This window comes from Schistosoma haematobium, chromosome 2 (assembly GCF_000699445.3).
Source record: "Schistosoma haematobium chromosome 2, whole genome shotgun sequence".
Taxonomy (NCBI): Eukaryota; Metazoa; Platyhelminthes; class Trematoda; order Strigeidida; family Schistosomatidae; genus Schistosoma; species Schistosoma haematobium.
Genome location: NC_067197.1, coordinates 42,658,290 through 42,683,020, shown reverse-complemented (window position 1 = coordinate 42,683,020; position 24,731 = coordinate 42,658,290). Strand labels below are relative to the sequence as shown.

Sequence of the window (24,731 nt, the reverse complement as noted above, 5' to 3'; positions counted from 1 at the left end):
AGCCACATCATTAATTACACTGACTCATCGTATTGTAATAATCACCAATACATGACGGAGAACCCATTTAGGCTGGAGATAGAAAAGTATATTTAATATGGATAAAAGTGATAAGTTACACTAAAATAACCGCACACACACGGCGAAAAACCCAACGATAGGGAGGCGAGAACAATGAATTGAACCGATTCGAGTTGATCGGATGACATGGCTTGGCCTTGCAGGCGTGGTCCCCGTTGAATGCTACCTTGTATCTTCATTCACATCAAACATGTTGTTCTATCTCCAGCCTAAGCTTATCCTCCATTACATATTGATGATTGTTGCTACGTGGAGTTGGTGTAGATAATAATGTGACTTTCACGTAAGATCTTATAGATTAAGCAGTTACATCATGACAAATCTTCAACTTTAGAATTAAGTCTATTACTAGAGAAGCACTAACATCATGGCAGACCATAATTCTACATGTTCATACTTGGTACTGATCTTAGCTCGCCAGGTATTGGAGCAGTCCTGTCTCAAACAACACAAGATGAACAGGAGCGGATCATGGTGTGCGCCAGATAAGAGTGAGACAAGGCATTCTATGGCGCGCCGAGAGATGCTGGCTTTGATTAACGTTTCGCAACATTTTCGTCACTACCTCCTAGGACTCTGTTCGTGTACGCACAGACAATCAAGCACTACAGTGGCTTCGTTCATTTCGCGAGCCAGAAATTCAGGTGGCGTGCTGACAGGAGGGGTCGCAGGAGTTCGATTTTACGCGCAAATACCGAAGCTGACAAATAAACGCCGATTGTATGTCATGTATATCTTATTCTTGTGGTACCATTAACTCTGTCCTTATTGCAGCCACTGAGATCGACTGGTCGTCTCTGCAAGCAGCAGACTTAGATTTGCAACTCAGTTACCAAAGGCAACTGCATGAAAATAATGAGCCATCTATGATCTGGTTAAAGAATCAGTCCTTAGTGACGCTCCATGTTTGTGCCGAGAGGAGTTGTCTGAGATTGTACGGAAATATGTTATTTCTAGTCAGTGCGTCAAAACATCCCCTGTTGATAGTACCACGTGTACAAGTTCAGAATATCATGGAGCAGGTGCATCGAGAACTCGGTCACTCGAGAAAATGAAAGACTGAACAAGCGATTTGCCGGAGATTTTGGTGGCCATCCATGCACGAAGACACTACAGAAGTTTGCAAAAATTGTGGCACGTGTTTTGCCACCAAGTCATCTCAACAAATACTTAGTGCATCAGCGAGTCGGCATCGATAGTATGAGGCCATTTACAACGTCGAAGAAAGGAAACCATTATATGCTGGTGGACTATTTTAACAAACAGAGTGAAGCCATCACTATTCCACAACAAGATGCTCCCACAGTCGCATGAGCTTTTATTGATCGTTGGGTTTTTCGCTACGGCTCTTCATTCCATTCTGACCAAGGCGCGGCTTTTGAAAGCTACCTCGTCGCCAAGGTATGGCAGATGTTGGGAATCCGGAAAACACACACTACCGCGTACCATCCAGAAGGTAATGGTTTAGTGGAAAGAACGAACAGAACCGTCAAAGCCCTTCTACAATCGTCCATCAATAAGTCATCGACTGAATTTTGTAAATGATGCTATACCTCAATGCTTCTTAGTTTATCGCACATCAGTGCATGAGTTTATGGGATTTTCACTCACTTCTTTACTTTTTAGGCATGAATTACGCCTACCTGCCGAGTTACAAATGCTGTTTGAGGCTCAAGACCACGCACCATACATCCGTGATCTTCGTAGCCGTCTCGACGACGAATATCGCCTAGTCAAAAACAACTTACAGAACGCCAGCATACATCAGAAGGATGTATACGACCGACAAACGAACGGGCCGGCGTACGGACCCGGAGATCCTGTTTGGCTGCACCGCCCTGTGGCTCCACCAGGAACATGCAGCAAGTTCCACCAACCTTGGCATGTCCCATACGCAATTGTGCTTGTTCAATCTCCTACTACCTTTGTCTTACGCAACCTTGAGTGACCCCAAGATGACATTATAACAGTACTTTACAATCAATTGAAGTCAGACTGGACAGCGGTGGACTTGGATACCGAGTTTGCCAACCCCTCGCCTGCCGTCGACCATTATGAAGTCCCACCAGAAGGAGGCATACCCATGTCCACAATCAGGCACTGAGTACGGGCGTCTCAAAGGCGACTTTCCAACAACTTATAGCATCCTTAACACTTCTGAACATCCACTCAAACATCTACTTAAGTTAAGCCCCAACACAAACCTAAGGGGTAACACCCAGAAACTGGAGACATAACTCAGCAGAACGAACTGTAGACACACCTTCTACGCCTTAAGAGCAATTAAATGCTGGAATTCTCGGCCGGCTGGGCTAGCCCAAGAGACTTACCAGGAGTCCTTCACGAGAAATTTTGACATACTCTTAAGGACTATGGATAGTATGTTATTATGATTTACCAATGTCTTTTCATTCTTTTATCGTTAATATACCTAGGTTCCTGCCTGGGAGTATTGGTGATTCACTGCTAATAGACACAGAAGCTCGTTAAGCGAAAGCTTCTTCTATTCCTTCCACCACCATTTGAACAGTTGTGTTGTTGTTTCAGATCCCTCCCGCTCCCAAGTAAACTCCGGTGCTACAGTTCAAGGTCGTTGTCACTCAATCTTGCTAATCCGTGCTTCTACATTGTTGGCTATTTTTGGTGAGTGTCGTTATTAAGCGTACATGCATTTCATGTCTTTAGTCAGTGATCTAGTTAAGTTTCCGTTTGTTTTTCTTCCAGATTTTTATTAGCTGAGTGTGCTGCTAAAATCTTAACATCCAAAATCAACGTGGTCGTAGAATAAATATCAACCTATTAACAGTTTGGGATTATAAAATGATAAAAGAACTAAGTGCTGCTGATGAGGAGTCTGAGCCTCTAACAATCGAGAGCTTGTGCACTAGATGCTTACATAACGTAAGTGTTTTCTGGATATGTATATGATGGTAAAGTTACGTTCGTCACGAATGCAAATGAAGATAAATAACACTTCGAAGTATTACTTGTTTTCATTTTCGCGGAAATGTTTTAATCACACCTTAGAACCATGGTTAAAACCAATAATCATAAACGGCCTAGTATTTACAGTTTACAGTTTGGGAAGGATAGGAGGCTCGGTGGCCTATGTTAGTCCTGGCAATGATGGTCTCTCAGTTGATCCAACTTTCTTTTGAAAGAATCGACGGATGGAGCCTCGACCACGTGCTGAGGTAGTGAATTCCACTCGTTGATGATTCGATGGGAAAGTCGATAGTCAGCTGACAAGTAATTTGTTCTCGGCTTATGAACTTTTTTGGAGTGTCCTCGTAAATTCTCTGTTTTGGAAGACAAGAAAAATGAGGGCATATCAGGTGCAAATTTATCACTAAGCAATTTGAAAACTGTAATCAAGTCGCCTCTAGTTCTGCGATATGACAACGGGAAAAGGTTCAGCTTGGCCAGTCGAGATTCATACGGAAGCTTCGCTGTTCCGGGAATCAGCTTAGTCGCCGTTCTCTGAACCTTTTCCAGAAGCTCACTATCTTCCTTTAAGCAGGGGCTAGCCGATTGTATGCAGTACTCAAGGGCTGGCTTCTGTCGGTCCTTCACGACTCCCTGGTTGGGGTCTGAGAGATGGTGCTACACATTGGCTAGAGACGTTATCAGATATGGCTCAGAATAGAAGCCAGTGGCGATCCTGCTTCTTCATAAAAAGTGGTCGTGTCTCCCTTACCTGAAAGATTTCTTCTGATTGTACCTTTTCGTTCCCTCGTTACTACCACACTACCTTACACCTATCTCTTCGTTATTGTTCTCTTTTTCTTTTGCGCTCCTTAGTTTTTTTTGTACTTCTCTTCGAATTTTCATTGTTTTGTGTGGCGCATATATATTGGCGCTCTCTTGTACCAATATTCATGTGTTCAAATAAATAAATAAAGTACTCAAGTTTAGGACGAACGAACACTGTATACAAAGTCAAAAACGTTTTAGCGTCGACATGACTAAAAGCTCTACGTATTGACCATAACGTTCTAAAACCTTTGGCGGCTATTGCACGGCAGTGTGCAGTAGTCTTTAAGTCTTGACTAAGTCACTATATGTCTGGACGACAGGTATCTCAGTGTTATTCATCGTGTATGTATCTGTGCCTTGATGACCGATATGCATCACAACACATTTGGAAGTATTTATCGGCAACTGCCATGTTTGAGACCATTCAGATAACTTTTCCAGATAACTTTTAAGTTCTAAGCTATCACTCTTACATCGTATCGTTTTCCATATCTTGACATCGTCAGCATATAGCAAGACCGATGATGATAGGAGACAAGGAAGGTCATTTACATACAAGAGGGATAGCACTGGCCCCAAAACTGTACCCTGGGGCACTCCACTAAGCACAGTTTCCCAGCTAGATAACTTTGAGTTCACCCTTACTCTTTGTTGACGCCCAAATAAGAAGTCTTTTATCCACATCAATAAATTGCCTCCAATCCCGACTTTTCTTAACTTATATAACAGCCGGTTGTGCGGAACTTTGTCAAAAGCTTTACTGAAATCAATGAAGGCGACGTCTACAGGTAGCTTTTGGTCCTTAAGAGCGCACCAGCTTTCACGAGCCACTAACAAGTTAGTGAAACAAGAATAACCTATTCTGAAGCCGTGCTGCTTCTCCGAGAGGATCCGGTTTTTATCGAGATACTTAAACAGCTCCTTCCGAATAATCTTTTCTAAGATTTTAACAACCACACTAGTTAGGCTAACGGGGCGGTAATTCTCAGGTTTGTGTTTCGTACCTGTTTTGAAGACAGGACTTACTATGGCGTTTTTCCAGTCTTTCGGTAAACGACCCTGCGTAACGGATAGGTTAAAGCATGTACTTAAAGGGTTCGCAACGAAGTTAGATAATTCATTCAGTAGCCTAGGATGTAATTCATCGGGCCCCGTGGATTTACCTATGTCAAGCTTATTTAGCAGACCAAAGACATCGAGTTCTTTAATGGTCACGCTATCCAGTGTATGTATGAGGGGATCTGTATACGCTGACGGGAAGGGCGCTTCTATGGTATATACGTTGCTAAAGTAGTTCGAGAACACTTGAGCCTTACCAAAGTCGTCCTCCACTAATGATGAAGCAGTACTGTCTCCCCATAGAGCAGGAATATTTCCTTTTCTCCTTGTCCTTTGGTTTATATAGGAATACAAGCGTTTAGGACATTCTATGGATTCCTTAACACGTTTTCTAGACTTACGGAGGGTCGAGGCACAAGTATTCTGAGCCTTTCGATACTGAGATTTTGACTCATCAGTCCCCAGTAACCTAAATCGATCCCACATTTTCCTTTTCTTACGGAGAAGGATACGGACCTCCCTACTGAACTATGGTGGTGAGTTTTTCGGCCCCTTTGGTATAGTCCAAGGGATGTGAGGTGTGGTAACTTTTAAGTATAAATTTCGAAATGCGTCCCAGGCCGTTTCAATGGAGGACTCTGGGTCTATTGTCCAATCTATTAACGATGCTGAGTGCATGATGTCTGGTATGTTTGCTTTCCAGACGTTGGGTCTGGACTGGACTGACGCGTCCTCGTGACTGGCAGTTATATGGAAGTCGAAAGTTAAAACTGCGTGGTCACTTTTACCTAGGGGTGGCATATGATGGAGGTTCGCAACATCATCCTCATAGTGAGTCAGTATAAGATCTAATAATTCATGTTCAGTCGAATTCCTTCCTACAATAAGTTTCCCAATGTTGGTAATCAGAAGAATATTCAGATCAAACAGTAGTATATTTTTGCATAGTATACAGTTACTATTCAGTTCATTATTATGTTTCCAACCGCGTTGTGCACATGAAGGGTAAGTATTTTCTAAATGCTATCAACTGTCGCACAGATGCCAAGAGAACCGTTCTTAAATGTTTTTAATTAAGCGCAGATCTAATAAGATTATATGAGATAAAAAAATAGTCGACTCAAATGACAGTAATAAAGGTGTCGAATAAATTTTGTAGAAGTCAAATGAAACAAGGTAATACTAATCAGTATAAGTTCCAAATGAAAGATCAACGTAAACTATCACAAATAAAATCGTAAAACCCTCTGTGGGGTAATATGTGGTTATGGGCTTTTATAAAACTTCAGTCGACCATCTAAAGTCGTTTTTATTCAATTGTTAAGTGTTAGCGAAATATGCACAAATCCATATCACTTTCAGATTTTTGTTGTGAGGACAGAGCCATGAGACTGTGTTAGTCCTTTTCATGTAAGCTTTATGTGATTAATCTTTTCAATGAGTCAACTGGATGTGTGAACATAATTTCTTCCGGTAGAAAGTTCCATAGGTTTAATGCTTCTTAGACAAGCCTGCATCCTATGGGTCGAGGGTGGGGAGAGTCTGCTCTCCCTCTCGAAATGCTGTCACATGGCCACGCATATACAGCCACTGCCTGATAAGTCTTACTGTTTCCTCGCGGCATGGGTGTGGTTTACGAAGTTGAAGGAACTGACTGACTGTCCAGCGCTTTAACCGGGTTGGTGGATATGCAGAATCCACCTAGGAGAGTTGGAAAACCCTGATTCTAAACTAATGGTGCATACAGGCTTCAGGATCCTAAGGGAACAAATGGCGCATGAACCTGCTGTTGGTGACCGGCTACTATGGGACTGCATTTCGCAACGTTACTCTATTGTCTTATAGATTATACCTCTAGGTTAAAGGCTCGGAGAGTGGTTCCATAAGAAAACCACCTGCTTCGATTTAGGCACCATGATAGTATTCCAGCGTTCTTTTTGTAACCCGGTGGTTTAAATCACTGATAGCCGTCACTGCTGTTTGTATATCTTTCCAAGCAACATCTGGGTCAGCCTCGTGTTCAGAACTACCTAAGTGTGACCTCAGTTGTTCCTGGAACCTACTTTTGGTTTTCTCGCTACTCAATTAAGTTCTAATGGGTCTTTTTAGTGTGGCTTTTTTGCGTCCAGTGAGGTGCAAGCAGATACGTGCCCGTATTAGGGCATGGTCGGAGTCCAAGCAGGTACACCAGAATGAGCGACAATCTTCTACCGACCCTCTCCAACGATGACTGATGACAATATGGTCTATTTGAGTCCATCGTTGGTTTGGTGTAGGGGGTCGCCATGTTAGACGATGTCTCTCATTATGCTTAAAATTCGTGTTTGCTAAAAGTAAACGATTGTCTGAGCACAGTTGCAGCAGATGATCACCATTATCTGTTCGTTTTGCCGGAATACTAAAATACCCACCTAAATGCCTTTCTGTTTGGTTTAAACTACCTATCTGAGCATTAAAGTCACCTGCTACGAGTACTGTGTCTGAACGGTTAGCTTTCTGAAGAAGTTCAGATAGCTTTCTGTAAAATTCATCTTTCATTTAATCTGAGCCGCAGTTGGTGGGAGCGTAGGCAACGACGTGTGTTCCTATCCTTCCGAGTTCTTATGGAGCCGTTTAGCCGAACAGCACATAAACGACTGTTAACGGGAATCCACTCTAACAGTGCTTGTTCCGCCCTCATGCTTAGTGCTATGCCCACACCTGCTAGTCCACGAGAGCTGGCCGTCGGGTCACCAGATACACGGAGGGTGTATCTCGTTGGCTCTCCGTTTTGCCGAGGTGAGGTCAAGTGAATGACCACACTGGGATCCTGTATACATGTTTCAGAGACACAGCATACATCAATGATACGAGATTCTAGGGTTCTAGCCAAGGAAGCCTGTTGACCGATTTGACATAGGGTGCGTATGTTGAAGGCTCCAATGTGTAGTTTGGAGCGAGGTTTCAATAAACCTGGGACAGTGTTTTGCGCACTAGAATCGTTGGCTATGGTGACACTTGAGGGGGAAGCCGGAAGAGGAGGTTTAGCGTTGAAAGTCGATGTAGGGGGAATAATAGGAATTGAAGAGGAAGGTTGATTATGAATACAGTGGTCTTGAGTGCTGTTAAAGGTATGAGGGCGGTTATCACTTCCCGGTTGCCCACACCGTGGAAGGGTCCTTCTGGAGGTACCTGAAAAGGAAATTGGATTAGAGGTGGTCTTAGTGACCTGAGAGCGTGACCACAGTGCCCAAGGGGAAACTGCTTGAGGTCGGTCACACACGACCTTTTTATGGGTGATTTTTGTGTTAGCTCCGTACTCGTTGAGACCTTACCGCCGGAGACGGATATCCGTGAGATAAAGCGAGGTGTGCATTTTTAGGTTCGACCTTTTCTAACCCCACCCCTCCTTGTGGGAAGGCAGCATCGCTGTCATGCTGGTTGTCTGGAGGAAACATCTTACTGCTGTCACACCTCTGTACAGTCAGCAGTACGACTTCGCCTTTGGACCTTAGGTTTGTTGTTTTTGGTCTTACCGCTCTCCAACCGACCTGTCTGACATGGTAGGACCTTGAGGAACGGTTGTTCCAGCCAGTGTAGCTCGGTTGCTTCATCACGATAGGCAAGCTTAACCACCACGTCAAGGTAGCTACAACGGTTGTACATAAACCTTGTAAAGGCTCTTTACTCGAATACTGCTAGTCGAGTCAGATCTTATGGCGAACTGTCATCTGCTTTTGCAACCTCAAGTGGTGTCCGTCAAGGCTGTCCACTTTCTCCGTTTTTGTTTAACTTCATCATAGACCTACTGATGGAAATAACATTCTCGTCGACTGAATTCTCGGGTATTGATCTCCTTCCAGGAGGTCCACTTATCGACTTAGAATACGCAGATGACATAGTCCTGTTTGGTGAAGACGCTGATAAAATGCAGTCTTTTGGTAACGCTAAGCAACAATGCAAGAATGTTTGGAATGCGCTTCTCTCCCTCTAAATGCAAGTTGTTGCTTCAGGACTGGTCTGCGTCAACACCTGAACTAAGGATAGGGAGTGAAGTAGTCGAACGCATTGATGACTTCACTTATCTTGGAATTATGATCAGCCCTAATGGGTTGGTGTATGAAGAAATCTCAGCATGGATTCGAAAAGCTCATTTCGCTTTTGCCAACTTACGTCACCCATGGTGATGGCGAGATATCCGTCTATCAATAAAAGGACGAGTATACTGCACGGCAGTCCGTTCTGTTCTACTTGACGGCTGTGAAACATGGCCATTAAGAGTAGAAGACACTCGTAAGCTACTAATATTTGACCACAGATGCCTTAGAAATATTGCTGGTGTCTGCTGGGATCACCGGGTAAGTAATAGTGAGGTTAGATGCAGGGTATTAAGGAATGATGGTAAATCAGTTGATGAGGTTGTGAATCTTCATGGACTGAGATGGTTGAGCCACGTGTTACGTATGCCTGAACACCGATTACCACGACGTGCAATGCTAACCGGTGTTGGAGATGGTTGGAATAGGGTTAAGGGCAGCCAAACCAAAACGTGGCATCAGTGTTTGAAGTCACTAACTTCTAGTCTGAGCCATGTTGGTAGATGCAGACTACTTGGTTGGGGTCCGCGTGACTATCGTAATCAATGGTTGGAGACTCTTGGTGACATGGCTCAGAATTGACCACAGTGGCGTCGGTGTATACACTCTGTGTCTTCCCTTAAACTAAGAGATTAAAATCACTTCATATCTTTCTTTCTACGAACTAATTCTTTCTTCCTGTACTATATCCTTATATGCAATCTTTATTTTATATATTACCACCACTAAATTAACTAATTTTATGAATCCGGTGTCCATCTTATTGTGTTAATGAGGTATGGCAACTTGGAACGATGCATATATGTGCCTGGTCCTATGTTGTAGCTGACTGACTGACTGAGTCTTATCGCTCTTCAACCGACCTGTCTGACATGGTCAGACCTTGAGGAACGGTTGTTCCAGCCAGTATAGCTCGGTTGCTTCATCACGACAGGCAAGCCAAACCACCACGTCAAGGTAGCAACAACGGTCGGGTCCGGCGTTCACACAAATCCAACGATGAAGTGTGGTGTATATGTATTTGGTGTCTCCTTGTACCAATGTTTGTGTTCAAATAAATAAAAAATAAGATGTTTCTGAGTGAGTTAAAAAGTGATTACTCCCGCATTACTGCAATCAACTAAACAATATGGAACGATAATTGTTGATTCTTTTCGTTTCTTACAGTTGTTCTTAACCAATAATTGTTCGGAACTAAAAAGTAAATACAAATTCACGCACATCATTTCAAGGTCCTCTATTTGTGTCCAAGGAGTTATTAAACTACTCAATTTTCCGTACTAAAGTAGAATCGGTTCAGGTTTGGGCTTGTAACCCTGTGTTCAGTAGTTGAGTGACTCAATTATGAGTCCATCGCTTTCCATCAAACTAGTATGTAACGTACAATCAGACTAAATACAAGTGCATGTCATTCTTGACGTATATTGCAGTTAACAAACAACCCATCAGATATTAATGCCAAGGTTGAACTTAGTTTCAAATTAATTGAGCATTGGGTAGAAATTTAGTAATAAATATATTTTTGTTATATCCAAATAAGTAAAAAAATTGTATTTCTGACGTTTCACTACTTAATGTAAGCCACTTCAGAGTAAATAAGTGACCGAATTAGATTTAAATAGTATGATGAAACAATGCAGAATAGTTTTAGTACAATCATAACCATAATAGGTTTGAATACTGATTTTGATTGCACTAAAACTACTCTGGATTGTTTCATTATACTACTTAAACTTGTGTCAATCTAATTCGGTCATTTATTTACTCTGAAGAAGTGGCTTACATTAAGTAGTGAAACGTCAAATACAATTTTGTACTTATTTGGATAAAGCAAAAATGTATTTAGTATTAACTCCTCCGATGTTAGGATTTCCAAAAATCTTAAGTAAAGATATAGCATTCTGAGATCAACTAATCTATGAAATATTGATATGAACCACCTTAATAGATCTTACAAGTTGCTGTCTCAATTAGTTGTTAAATTGCATTACCAGCTTGCACGTTCTCATGTAGCTAAATATAAGTAGATTTTAGACCGTAACATATGCTACTCAATCTTTTCCCTAAATTATGTTGAGTAATTGCACTCGATTCCAAAATCAAGAGGTGATTTATTGAAGTTTATTTATATACTACCATTAAATGGATAGTACTTGATATTTACTCAAATTTGAGATCACATGTCGTCATTCATTATGTAGAAAATATACTTCATTAGCCATTGAATTTGCCTATTTCACTGTTTAGAGTCAATCTCGATCTTTTATTTTGGTGATTTTAGGGCACAACGATTCTTATGATAACAAAAATTTCATATTTTAGAGAGGTTGTTGTCTCATCCTTCAGTTGTCCTCACTGTGGTTATGAGAATCGGTCTCTTATTCCAGCTTCACAAGTTCAAGATAAGGGACAACGTATAACATTCAAAGCTAACAACGTGAAAGATATGAACAGACGTGTTGTTATACCAGTAGGTTCAACAGTGAGCATTCCTGAATATGATTCCTCATTTCCTTTTTCTGATGGAGGTTAGTCTTACCACTATTCTTATCCACATTTTAATACATTTACATGTATGCTTACTTTGTTATTTTGTTCGCAGCTTTTTTAAAACATTAGTTAGCCGAATAAACTCGTACGGATCAAATTCATTCATCATTTGGTGGATGATGTGTATTCATCAGTGTGATAATGTTAATTAAGATGAAGCTGAATAGGACTTGAATTGATTGTTTAGTTATTGATCTCTTGAGATTTTTTATCATATCATCGTTCAATTTCGTATTCAATATTTTCTACATAAACTGGTATATTTATCACCCACAAGAATAATTTATACATACACCGAATATGCTCTGCAAGCAAAAGATCACTGGTTAAATTTAATAGTTAACCTCTCAAATAGCATAGCAACTTGGACCGAAATACAATTGTTCCAGAAGCTGTGTTGATGATGACTGATTGACACCTGTTACTTGTTACAGCAGATTTTATTTGATATATATCAGTCTTAGATCGGGTTCTCCTCATCCCATTCGGTAAAATCGAACGCCAAATAAGAAACTACATGTTTTAGCTGTACGTTTATACTTAAGGTTCAGTAAAATTGAGCCTTTTGATGTCATTTCACAAGTGAATACAACTTCTGTAAAGCTTATATTCTGTACTAAGTCACACTGTGTAAGCGAACTCCACGCATTACCGACTAGTTCGAACCTGAGTTATTAGGAGGCAGGTTGGAATAGAACTTAGCATGTGTGTATTTAGTACATGAACCACAAAGTCAATTCACATGCACTTACCGTCCTGTTTACATTTCAGTCAGTCAATGATATGCAAAGTAGAACCTGAAACATGTACATTGGTTCAAGTTCCCATATCCCATTAGCGCAGCCAGATGAAATTGTCAAGACAAATCCTCGTGTAGTAGCGGTAGTGTAGAAATTGCAAACAGTTTATGTGGTATGTATACACAGCCTTCGCCATAAGTGAAGGGATTTGGCAAAAGTCAACTGAGACTTCGTCAGACACCAACCCACTTGGAATGATGGAACTCATAAGTAATCGAAACACAAATACTTCACTCTGTCACTGGTTCGGACGTTGACGCAAACCAATCTCGAAACAACACTGCGTTTAAAAGGAAAGAAACATCCCAAACTATTTTCACTTTTGTTTGAGGCGATCGTAGAACTACATTATCTTAGTGTCTTTACCGCATAGGAGTCATCTGTATATTCTAAGTCAACAAATAAATCTGGTAGGAGGTCGATTCCTGAAAATTCAGACTTTAAGATGGAGGTAACTCCAAATGAATGACTACGAAAAAATGGAGAAAACGAATAACTCTGACAAACTTCGTTTACAATCAACCTATTTGAATGCCCCCAAATGCCCTGGTAGGGCCAAGAGTGGGGAGAGTCCACTCTCCCCTTCGAAATGCTCTCACATGGCCACGCGTATATAGCCTCTGCCAGGGAAGTCCTAATCACTGCCTTCTCGTGGGGGGGGGGTGTTTTGTTTACAAAATTGAGAAGACAAAAAGCGAATATCCGGCATTTTAACCAGGTTGGTGGACACGGAGGATCCACCTATGGGGGTTGGAATACTCTTATTCCAAACCAGTAGTGTACATGGGCTGGCTCCAGTATTCTGAGGGAACAAATGGTGTATGAACCAACCGTTGGTGACCGGCTACCATGATACTGCATCTCTTAACCTTGCTTCACTGCCATGTGGATCAGACGTTTAGTTCGATGGCTCTGGGTGTGACCACCTGCTTCGATTTTGGCACTCGGGTAGTATCACAGCCTTCACACAAATCAAATGAGATTTGTGTGACGCATATGTGTTTGGTGCCCCTTTTTTACCAATATTTATATGTTCAAATAATAATAATAATAACCTATGTGAGCTGATTCAGTGACCCACAGATCATGATTATTACGTCGTCAATTTAAATGCTTCTAAAATTCATTGGTAGTCTGATATTTACCCATGTCGAACCTTATTAGTGATTCATGTATTCAGCCATTACTAAAATGCTTATATTTTGATGACCTTCTATTTATTTTTACATATTTTCTATAATGTTTTTAGTTGTATCAACAATTGAAGGAATTATAACAGGATTCATAGATAATCTGAATAGTTTACAACCTGAAAGAAAGGTATATGTTAAATCAGTTTCAAATACATTAATAGGAAATTCAACCTGATTTAGCGTTGAAAATCGAAAAGTTTATCGATCAGTTGCGTACTTTGCTAAAGGTGGACAAGCCATTCTCACTTGTAAGTATAGCAGTTTTCTATGAATTGACTTTATTTTAATAGTTTTAAACCCAGTGATATCTTACTTTTCTAAAAAAAAACTAGTAATACCATTTATTAATTACATAATAGCGTTACAGAATGTATATGTAGTGGACTATTACCTTCGTGTACTTTGATTTCACACAGCCAGATATTATCAACAGTCCTCGGAAAAGTGTAAATTTAAACCGTATATGAAACTTTAGCTTAGTTACTAAGTTGTAGTGAATTAATTAAATAGATATGTGTAGTTTCACTGAGCTTTACATGACAGCTAAATAGAACCAGTCACTCCACTGATCCACTACATAGTAGCATTTAGGTTAAAATATGAAATAAATAGAATTATGTGGGTTCATCAGTTACCTGTCAACGTTTTATTTATTTATTGATTTGAAAATAAATATTAGTAGGAAGGGGCACCAAACACATATGCGACACACAAGTCACGTGATTTATGTGTGGGCTGTGATACTACTCGAGTGCCAAAACCAAAACAGGTGGTTTTCTAAGGGGGCCACACTCGGAGCCTTCGAACTAAAGGTCTGATCCACATGACAGTGAAGCAACATTGAGAGATGCAGTTCCATGGTAGCCGATGACCAACGATTGGTTCATACGCTATTTGTTCCCTCAGAATACTGGAGCCAGCCCATGTACACCATTGTTTTGGAATGAGGGTTTTCTAACTCTTCTAGGTGAACACTCCGTGGTAGTGGCTGTATACGCGTGGCCATATGAGCATTTCGAGAGGGAGGGCGAACTTTCACCACCCTCGGTCGTACCAGGGTATTTGGGGGCTCGTCAACGTTTCGCTTGTAAACCAACCTTTGAAGTAGATATTTTCATCGTTTTCAAATTTATTTATTGCATTAGATTAAGTGTATTGCTGAAAGAAATTCAATCTAGAATAAAAGTTCACTTTTGTGCTTGATGGCGCGCAAGCATTTCATCGTTGTTTCCCTGCATTTGTAAAAGAAAACGTATTCTGAATAGACCTTACTCCAAATTGCTTAGTTGAGTAATAGTTCACTAATCTTTTGTGAACCATTTAGAAGTGTATTCACGAAGTTTTGATAAATAGCTTATGGACTCAAGTTTTGAGTGACCTTACTAAAACGACGGACAGAAATAGAAAATTACTGGTTACGTTATAATCTTTATTTTCATTTCTTATTGGTAGTTTACGATCTCCTAGGTTACATTTAATCATACTAAATTGATATGATTGTTAAAATTTATGCCTAAGATAAAATACAATATAATGTAACATATTCCTAAGTTGATGTCATTTACCCGAATTGTTTAATATAATCAACTTGTAATTATTTAGGTTATAGATGATCCATCAGGAAATGGATTCATTGAAAATTACTTAGCTCCAAATGACGACCCGCAAATTGAAATTGAAACATATGTACGCACTCCAGAACAGAACGAATTACTTGGTCTTCAATCTCAACCAGTTGAACCACTGGATGATAACGTAACTGATCCTAATACAACCCAGGAAGTAAGTTATTATCTCTGTCAGATTTGTGGTATTTTGAGTAGTTTTAGCATTTTAGTTGAAGTTAGACGTTAACACCGTTGGATGCCGGCTCAGTGGTCTAGTGGTTAAGTGCTCGCGCGCAAAACCAGTAGGTCCTGGGTTCGAGCCCCGCGTGGTGCGGGATCGTGGATGCGCACTGCTGAGAAGTCCCACAACAGGACGAAACAGCCGTCCAGTGCTTCCAGGCTTTCCATGGTGGTCTAGCTTCAACTGACTCATGATCTTAACCATTTGAAATTTAGTTGATTTATTGTTGTTATTATTATTATTATTATTTTTATAGGAATCAAATAGTGAAACCTCAAAAATCGAAAAAGACGAAGTTCTGTTATTAAATGTCAACTGTCCATCGTGCAATGCTCTTACTGAAAATAAAATGAAAGTTGTTGGTAAGTGGTTTTACAACTTTTATAAATATATAAACATAATGATAACGTCTTTAGTCACTGTAAATGTATTGCTACTAGGCAATGTGAAATTCATGTTGAAATGTTTAGATGCAAAATCATCTGTCAATTAAATGTAAAAACTTTAATAATTTTTTTTGTTAAATGTTATCCTACAGGTTCATTTAGCATTTCAGCTCCCATCCAGTAATGATGTTATTTTTACCGACCACCAAGCTTAATGTTTATACGAATTACAACACTAATGTCATCTTATGGTTTTGAGAACTGCTGTATACAAATTTTAATGATTAGTTGAATGATATTTTATTTTCTTGCTACTAACAAGAGTTCCACGTCATTAGCCCACAACTACATCATAGTGGATGTTGATGGTCAACCTCCGTCTACTTTTAGTATCATTTTACTTTTCAGCTGGTGGTCATGTGCCATGGAAACACCAACCGTCGTTCTTCTTTAGGGTGAAAGGGATCTCCAACATCTAAATATTAGCAACAAATCAACCAACACTAAGTCTACCCCATGCCAATTATGCCTGTAATTGATCAGTTTCTTTCTTATCAGAAGTGGGAGATGTTGTAACTTATTAAGATTTCCACAGCAAAATACCTTATGCATCTTATTATTTTGATGCTATATTTGAAGAGATTACGTGATCACTCTAAATCGGCGAACGGAATGAAGGATCAACAACAGATACACTAAATATTTAAATGAGTCCTAACCCTGCTAGCTAAAGGGAGAAGACCAGGTTCAGATGAGGGAAAAGTATATTCCACGAGCAGTCAAAAGTATGAACAAACAACCACACAACTCAAATATATATATATATATATATATATATATATATATATATATATATATATATATATATATATATATATATATATATATATATATATACTGCATTTAAAGGTCTTTGCTAAGCGTCACAAAATCGTATTAAAATAGGCAACGAATCAATAACATTTAGGGTCGTTCCAAGTAGGAAATACAATCTGAAGGTAGATGTGCGTGCTTTTGGCGTGAAAACGAGAAGTTCAAATTTCCAAAATAAAATTACAAAACTAAGACGTTTACCAAGTGATTTCTGATGATCTAGCATCGCCAACATTTGTCACTTATTCTTATGGGTTGATTTGTCCTATAAAACACTGTATATGCTGTCATGTTTGCTTAATCTGTTGTCTTTACTTGAAAGAACTGCTAATGACTCTTGTCTACTCTCTTCTTACTTGGATTGTGTTGTCATCGTTAGAGTATCATTCTGTCTTAGTCGTTCGATTTATCCAAGCACGTTCGATTGGCCCTCGTTTAGAAAGTTTTCCATCATTCCCATAATGAACCAAAGCAATTACAGATTACAACAGTCATCAAATCAAAGCATGACATTACCCCATTTGATCATTGACTGTTGAGCTGGAAAATCTTAGTTGGGATGTCTCAAAACTAACTCCAACAACCCACTTACATTTTTAATCTCTTTGTAGGTCTTCTAGACGTTGCCGTATACATTTTATCTTCATTTAGCCATCTTGGTTCATTATATTTAAATCGCATACTTCCAAAGCTTTTCCACCTAGTTGTGTCGTTATCTTAACCAACCCATTGTTAGCTTTTCACGTATATTTAAAGCGTACCAGATGGTTTAGATATACTTGTTCACTGAAACTATCCGATGAGATAATTGAAGAGATCTTTGCTTGTTTTTTTTTTACGTCATGATATCTCTTCTTGTTTGTTTTGATGAGTTGTTTGGATATTTCATTTTACTGTACTGATAATTTGGAGGCTTTACACTTATTTTATTTCATTATGTCCAACTTTACAGATATTCCTCATTTCAAAGAGGTAATACTGATGGCAATCAACTGCCCAGCATGTGGTTATAGGGATTGTGAAGTTCGTTCCGGTGGTGGAATTTCACCAAAAGGCAGACATTACAAACTACGAATTACAAATATATACGATTTATCACGGGATATTTTGGTGTCGGAAACTGCAGCTATTAAACTACCCGAAATTGATTTCGAGTCTATCGGCGGTACTCTTGGTGGAAGATTTACAACAATAGAAGGTCTTTTAGTGGCCGTGAGCAAACAAGTTAGTTTATGAATGTATTATTGTGAATTTTTCGTATATCCTATGGCAATGGATAGTAAATGTAACATTTAGTAATAATTAGCTGTCACTAAGTATGGAGTGGTTTTCGTTGTTGCTTAATTTTATTGTTGCAAATCAATGGTCTAGATAGTTGTGGAGCTACACTTGATCATAATCAGTTTTCTTTTCCTTCCCACTGTCCCCTCTCTCTCTTCCGTTAAGGTTTTCAACGCTCTAACTCTCTCCAGTTTCGTCAATATACTTAACTCGATAAAGTCACTGATGTGGATAGCTAATTAGAAGTAGCCTAATAAGGCTAACCGATAGCAATTAGGAGTGACCTAAAGGACAAGTGCATTTCATTGGCTGAGAAATGGATCAATTTCCTAAGGATTAGAGTGGTATATATATGAGTATTTTATTTGGTAGCCCAATATATTTACTCGCTCAAAGTAGTCAGTTGGGTGTTAGCGCATAGCACACTATGTATTAGTATCAGAATTTCGGACACCGCCTGTCACAACAGTGACCACTCCAAGTAATGTATGTACATTGTTCCTGAAACACCGCAATTTATTTATAAGTACCCACTTTATCTCGTGAAAGTGATTTGTCATATCGCTGTCTGGAAATCTAACTACCATTTCCCAAGAGTAGTAAATAGATTTATTGTTTTATTTTATTTGAACACATGAATACTGGTACAAGGAGATACCAGATACATATGCGCCACACAAATCTCATTTGATTTGTGTGAAGGCTGTGATACTACCCGAGTGCCAAAATCGAAACAGGTGGTCACACCCAGAGCCATCGAACTAAAGGTCTGATCCACACGGCAGTGGAGCAAGGTTAAGAGATGCAGTATCATGGTAGCCGGTCACCAACGGTTGGTTCATACACCATTTGTTCCCTCAGGATACTGGGGCCAGCCCATGTACACTATTAGTTTGGAATAAGGGTATCCAACTCCCCTAGGTGGATCCTCCGTGTCCACCAACCTGGTTAAAGTGCCGGACATTCACTTTTCGTTCTCTCAATCTCGTAAACAACGCCCTCGCCATGAGAAGGAAGTGAGTAGGACTTCCCTGGCAGAGGCTATATACGCGTGGCCATGTGAGAGCATTTCGAGAGGGAGAGTGAACTCTCCCCAATCTCAACCGTACCAGAGCATTTGGGGGCGTAGTAAATAGAGCTATTAATGATATATCTGTCGATCGTTGTCTGTCTTCTAAATCGATTAGCCTGAGAAAATCGGTAGTGCTAATAAATGTCAGATATTTATCATTGTTTCATGTTATATTATGTTTCATTTTTAGCTACATAATTACAGGTTGTTATTGTAAATAGTTAAATTTGAGCTAAATAAATCTCAGTAAACAAATGTAGGTCATTATTCCTGTAATTTGATAAATTCACTTGGTAACTAACTATTTATATATTTAATTATTACAGTTAGTCAGTACTAATCCTTTTATCGTTGGGGATAGTAGTACTCCAGAAGAGACAACAGGCAAGTTGGGATCAATCATCAACCAAATAAAAGAGGTTAGTTTTGTATGTATCCGTCAGTTACATTCAATTATCATAATATTTCACTGTAAACTTTTGTATGACATTACATACTGTTTATGTTCAGTAAACCAATACTATAAACTGTCAGGGTTATAGATTTTTTCTGATTAATCCTTTGAATATCAATATCATATAATTAGCATTGTAATAAGTCGCTAAATATATTGTCTCACATACTTCTGCCCGAAGTTTATGCTGATGATGTCGTTCAGAAGAATAATGAAAGCTCCACGACTAAACCATCCAGCTCAGAGAACAAAACTCCATCAAAAGGTCTCATATACTATTCACTAAGGATACTTTATGTTAAGGTATTATTTTATTTCGCCTAAATTATTAAACATTCAATTCAAGATCATTAGTAGGTGGATGGACAGTTGACATTAGTAAGTAATTCCTCTATAAAAACAGTTTTGTTAAGTGTTAACAATGCTTTTTTGACAGTCATCAAAAACCCTAAAAAATATAAACATTGATATATATATCCCTTTTCCTCAGTTCATGTTAAATCAATTTCAAAATATTCTATATTGTGCAGCAATTGTAACATCTATAGATTTCATGCAAAATAGCATTCCATGTACAACAATCTCCTGGTAGGAGATCAATGCCCGAAAATTCAGTCGATGAGAGTCTGTAGCCCCTCTGGGGCTACTACCGGTTCCAAGCCCGGGTTAGGAGGAGGTTTGAGCGTGGGGTTAGAGACCCCATCCCACAGAAAACTAACTCGCTAAAAAACGCTAACCAAAGAAATAATTACTATTGTGCACCACAGGTAGCCACTATCTATGTTGACTTGGTATGTTGGTTCGAGTTTGAGGGAAAATGACATTACTTGGCATATGTCGACCATGTTGTTAAATAATTAATCCGAACATTGTAAATTGTAATCTTCCTTATGGAATTTCATAAAATAACAACAAAGAATTCCTCTGGACGGTCATTTCGTCCTAATATGGGACTCCTCAGCAGCGTACATCCACGATCCCACCCCGCAAAATTCGAATCCGGAACCTATCGGCCCTTGGATCGCGGATGCGCATTTCTTAGGAGTCCCATACTAGGACGAAACGGTCGTACAGTACTTCCAGGTCTAGCTAGCCACTTTGTTCTATGTAGTATTTGTCACAGTGTTTGAAATTTATCTTGTGGATTGTCTTCCTTTGTTCTATCCTTCTGTTTGTATAATATTGTTTGAAACTATTTCGTCGCCTCATGAGCCTACACATTTATTCCTAATGGTCTTAATTATCTGTTCGTAATCTCAAAGATGTTTTTTGTATGAGTTAAAGCTAAACGTCTGCTTATTTACAAACATGGATATAGTGTCCTTTGCTAGATTTGGTTCTATGGAGGTAAATAGGTTTGTAGCATTGATTTGTTGTTAGTGTTGGAGATTTGATCAAGTGATCATGAGTCCGCCAGATGTTTTAATTTCTTTGATATTTCTCTCGTAAGTTTGTAGAAGTTCCTAAAAGTACATCGATTGGACGTTTTTATTCTAACTCTAGTCTAAATAATCAAACTTCAAATAATGATTAAACAATTGTCTTTTTATCTGTAAATTATTTATTTTAGATTACATCTGGTAATAAACTCAATGTACTATTTGAACTAAAAGATCCTTCTGGAAATAGTTATATTCAGGTAAGAATAAACTATAAGTTAATTTTAATTTCATGTTATTCTATGTACTAAAATATTGGTATTCATTTTGTAAAGTGATACAACGCCCCCAAATGCTCTGGTACGGCCGAGAGTAGGGAGAGTCCATTCTCCGTCTATAGAATAATCCACTTTAAAAACGATGAGACTATAATTTATGGACGAACCAATCAGATTTATGGATAAAAGGTCTCGAATTTCGGTACGGAATCCACTCATCCATTTGACCAAAAGCGTCTTGACATTTTAGTTTATATCAGTTCGTGATGAAAAACCGTAAATCTAATTCTTAACCTTAACCATCAACTGTAAATCATAATTCTAATTCTTCACACACTGGTTTATCACCTTCATTTGACCCTAGTAATTAGGTGGACACTCTCAAGATCATTCTAGCGTTGCTCAAGAGTTTTCCATAAATTATAGTTTGACCTTTAAAAATTATATCTATTAAATGCTATTCTAACTCAATAAATTAACCACATGAAATTCAAATCAGTCACCCTGTTGATACGTTTTCTTGGATTACTCATAAATTTGTGGTATCTTTGTTAGCGAGACATAGACTGGATTAAAGCATGCTCAATGCACGATTGCTTTGGTACGCGCTGATTGGATAAGAATTAACCAATCAGCGTTAGCCAATACTTAGTGAACACTAGAAATCTCATGTGAAAAACTATAAATATACTAACGTTTTCCCTATTGTGCTTCTACTTCCATCTAACATTGTTATTTGGAATATAAACTCTTTCCCTGTTCAACCGTGTTCCGATTTGGGGACTTGTCGAGTGCATTGGTGTCCGAGAATACTCAGCAATAGGAATAGTTGGGTTATAACCGTAAGAGAGAATTATAACAATCTTACATAATACACAATACACCATTTTCTTAGTTACTTGTCATTGAAGGCATTTATAACTTTCAGAAACAAGCATATCGGTCATTTTTGAAGCTTCAAATGTATGTTATTAACTATGTGGTTAACCGGGTAGTCTTATGATGAAGTAATGAACCTCTGAACTTTTGGGAACCTTAGTGACAGTTTTGAATATGTAGTATTGACTGAAATATATTCATCATTTACAATAAGAAAAAAACGTTTCGTAATCTGAAAAAAATGACTTACATAAAATGCTTACTTTTCTTGACTAATTCACTTTTATGAACAAATGTTTCCATCTATGAAATAGATTTATTGATTTATTTGAACACATAAATATTAGTACAAGGCGGGCACCAAATGCATATGCGCCTCACAATAACAATGAGGTCAGTATTGATCTGTGTGTTGGCTGTGATACTACCCGGGTGCCCAGACCGAAGCAGGTGGTTTTCTTAGTGGGCCACACCCAGAGCCTTTGACCTAAAGGTCTAATCTACAAAGCAGTTGAGCAACTTCAGGAGATGCAGTTCCATGGTAGTCGATGACCAATAATTGGTTCATACTCCACTTTGTCCCCTCAGGATCATGGAGCTCATGTACATCATTGGTTTGGAGTCCGGGTTTTCCAACTCTCCTAGATGGATGAAATCGATTAAGTCAAAATTTCAGCATTAACTAACCGACTTCAATTTAGAGCCAATACCTATACATTAGAATAAGCATAAAGAAGTTCAGATTACAAAGCACTAGTCCAAAAAATCGAGTATAATTTCACCAATATCATAAATAAAATAACTCTATTAGTCCTTATATTTGCTCATGTAAATGCTAGTTTTTGATCGGTAAATAATGCATGATTAGTATCCTAAGAACATTCTTCTGTATGTGCAATATACCTGACTTAGTAACTGTGTCCATAACTCCTTTTAATAAAAATAAAAACGTCTATTCACCTCTTTGATTTATAAGATATATGTTGTGTAAACGCTTCATACTTTCAAATTATTACCTGTTGTTTGTTTTTCTTTCAGAATTTGTATGCACCTGATCCAGATCCAGAACTAGAAATGATCGAATATGAACGAAGTGAAGAAGAAAATGAGCTTCTTGGTTTGAAAGATATGAAAACTGAAGGCTATGAAACAACTGACACTTGAATGCTTATTTTTTTTAATGATTAAAATCATGTCTTGATTATTTTTGTATTTTTCTAAAAGAACCGGATAGTAAATGGGCTTATTCTCCGAATGCTTCGATTCAATAGTGGTTAAATTGACTTATGGTGATAAGTTAATGACAGTTGTATTGACTGAAATGCTTATTTATCATATTTCTGTTACAATATTCCTACTCGATTTTTTAAATACGAGTAGATATACGCCACAAAAATCATTCAATTTGTCTGAGGGCTTGGATACTGCTCGGGTACCCAAACCGAAGCAGGTGGTTGTTTTTTTTGGGGGGGGGCGGTCATACCCGGAGCCTTTGATTGTACTAGGGCATTTATGGTTCAGATTTATCTTAGGTCAATCTAAGTGGTTTACCATCTTATTGAGTTAACTTCCAAATGTATCTATGAGATCATTTATACTTACGGAATTAAGTACATAGAATAGTCTAAAAGAAAGCTGTAGCTTATCAGAAGACTTATAATTTAATAACTTTATTTTATTTGATGAATCTTACTCTTGTAGTTTTATTTAATTCGACCAAGATTCATGAAATACTTCAGAATTACTAAATACTTATATCTTATTAAACTCCACCTGGAGCTCGTCTGAGGCTACTGACGGTCCCAAGCCCGGATAAAGGAGAAGGGTTGGGTATGTCGTTAGCGACTCCATCCTGTAGAAAACGAACTCTAAAAAAACGTTAACCAGAAAAAAAATATTCGAACCATTTAAACTCTGCCCTGGGAGTTAGAAGGTCTTCATTTAGAAGAGTTATAACATCTCGTGATCAAAGCGGAATTCCTTCGGAACTCACGATGCTGATGCCCCTTCTGGCAACTAGGTCAACCGTTAATTTAAGTACATGGAATGCTCATACAATGTGGGCGACTGGCAGAGTCTTCCGAATTGCTGCTATGTCTTATTAGTCTCTATAGAAACATAAACATGTTTTGAATAGAATTCAATAGATTGTGAAAAATAACTTTTCAACTGTTAACAACTTGATGAATGTAATTTGCTATTGCGTAATTACAATAATTACACGTACTGGTTTACGAAATATGACTGAATATTTTTTCACTCTATAACCTACTCATCGTTTTTTTTTTCTACAAAATTTCTTATCAAAGCCTATTCTCCATCATTCATGTTTATGTTATCCTTTGGAACTATAAACTAATATTCATTTCTATAATCTAGTGAGAAGCAATGACCAGTGGAGTTATTCCGTGTCGGGTAGAGACAAGTATCTACCTCAGTACAATAGAAGATGGTCGCGCAATTTCGTGGATTGGTTGAGGTTAGACATTAACACCGTTGGATGCCGGCTCAGTAGTCAAGTAGGTTAAGCGGTCGCGCGCGAGACCGAAGGCGCTGGGTTCGAATCTCGCGGGTGGGATCGTGTATGCGCACTGATGATGAGTCCAACAATAGGACGACCGTCCGGTGCTTCCAGGTTTTCAATGGTGGTCTAACATCGATCGGTTCAAGATCTCAATCAATAACAAAGTAATTTAGGCAATAAAACTTTATGGTTGAATTCATGAGTCAATTGAAGCTAGACCACCATGGAAAACCTGGAAACAC

At 38.8% G+C, this 24,731-nt stretch overlaps 1 protein-coding gene across 3 annotated transcripts; it reads left to right on the top strand.

The window, feature by feature from the left end:
• The first annotated feature begins 2,640 nt into the window (after positions 1 to 2,640).
• Positions 2,641 to 24,210, top strand: ZPR1_1 (nucleolar zinc-finger protein). Of its 3 annotated transcripts, XM_051215267.1 has the most exons (11): positions 2,641 to 2,724; positions 2,767 to 2,982; positions 11,254 to 11,500; positions 13,572 to 13,642; positions 13,677 to 13,763; positions 15,118 to 15,297; positions 15,620 to 15,725; positions 17,575 to 17,846; positions 19,302 to 19,394; positions 21,000 to 21,068; positions 23,004 to 24,210. In XM_051215267.1, exons 2-11 carry the CDS (start codon positions 2,902 to 2,904, stop codon positions 23,127 to 23,129), a joined length of 1,332 nt encoding a protein of 443 aa, XP_051068468.1. In that variant the 5' UTR covers positions 2,641 to 2,724; positions 2,767 to 2,901; the 3' UTR covers positions 23,130 to 24,210. The 3 variants fall into 3 exon arrangements, with proteins under 3 accessions (XP_051068468.1, XP_051068469.1, XP_051068470.1); XM_051215269.1 differs by having other exon boundaries at positions 2,806 to 2,982; positions 13,572 to 13,763; positions 23,004 to 23,169; XM_051215268.1 differs by lacking the exons at positions 2,641 to 2,724; positions 2,767 to 2,982; positions 23,004 to 24,210 and having other exon boundaries at positions 9,758 to 11,500; positions 15,579 to 15,725; positions 21,000 to 21,364.
• Positions 24,211 to 24,731: the final 521 nt, after the last annotated feature.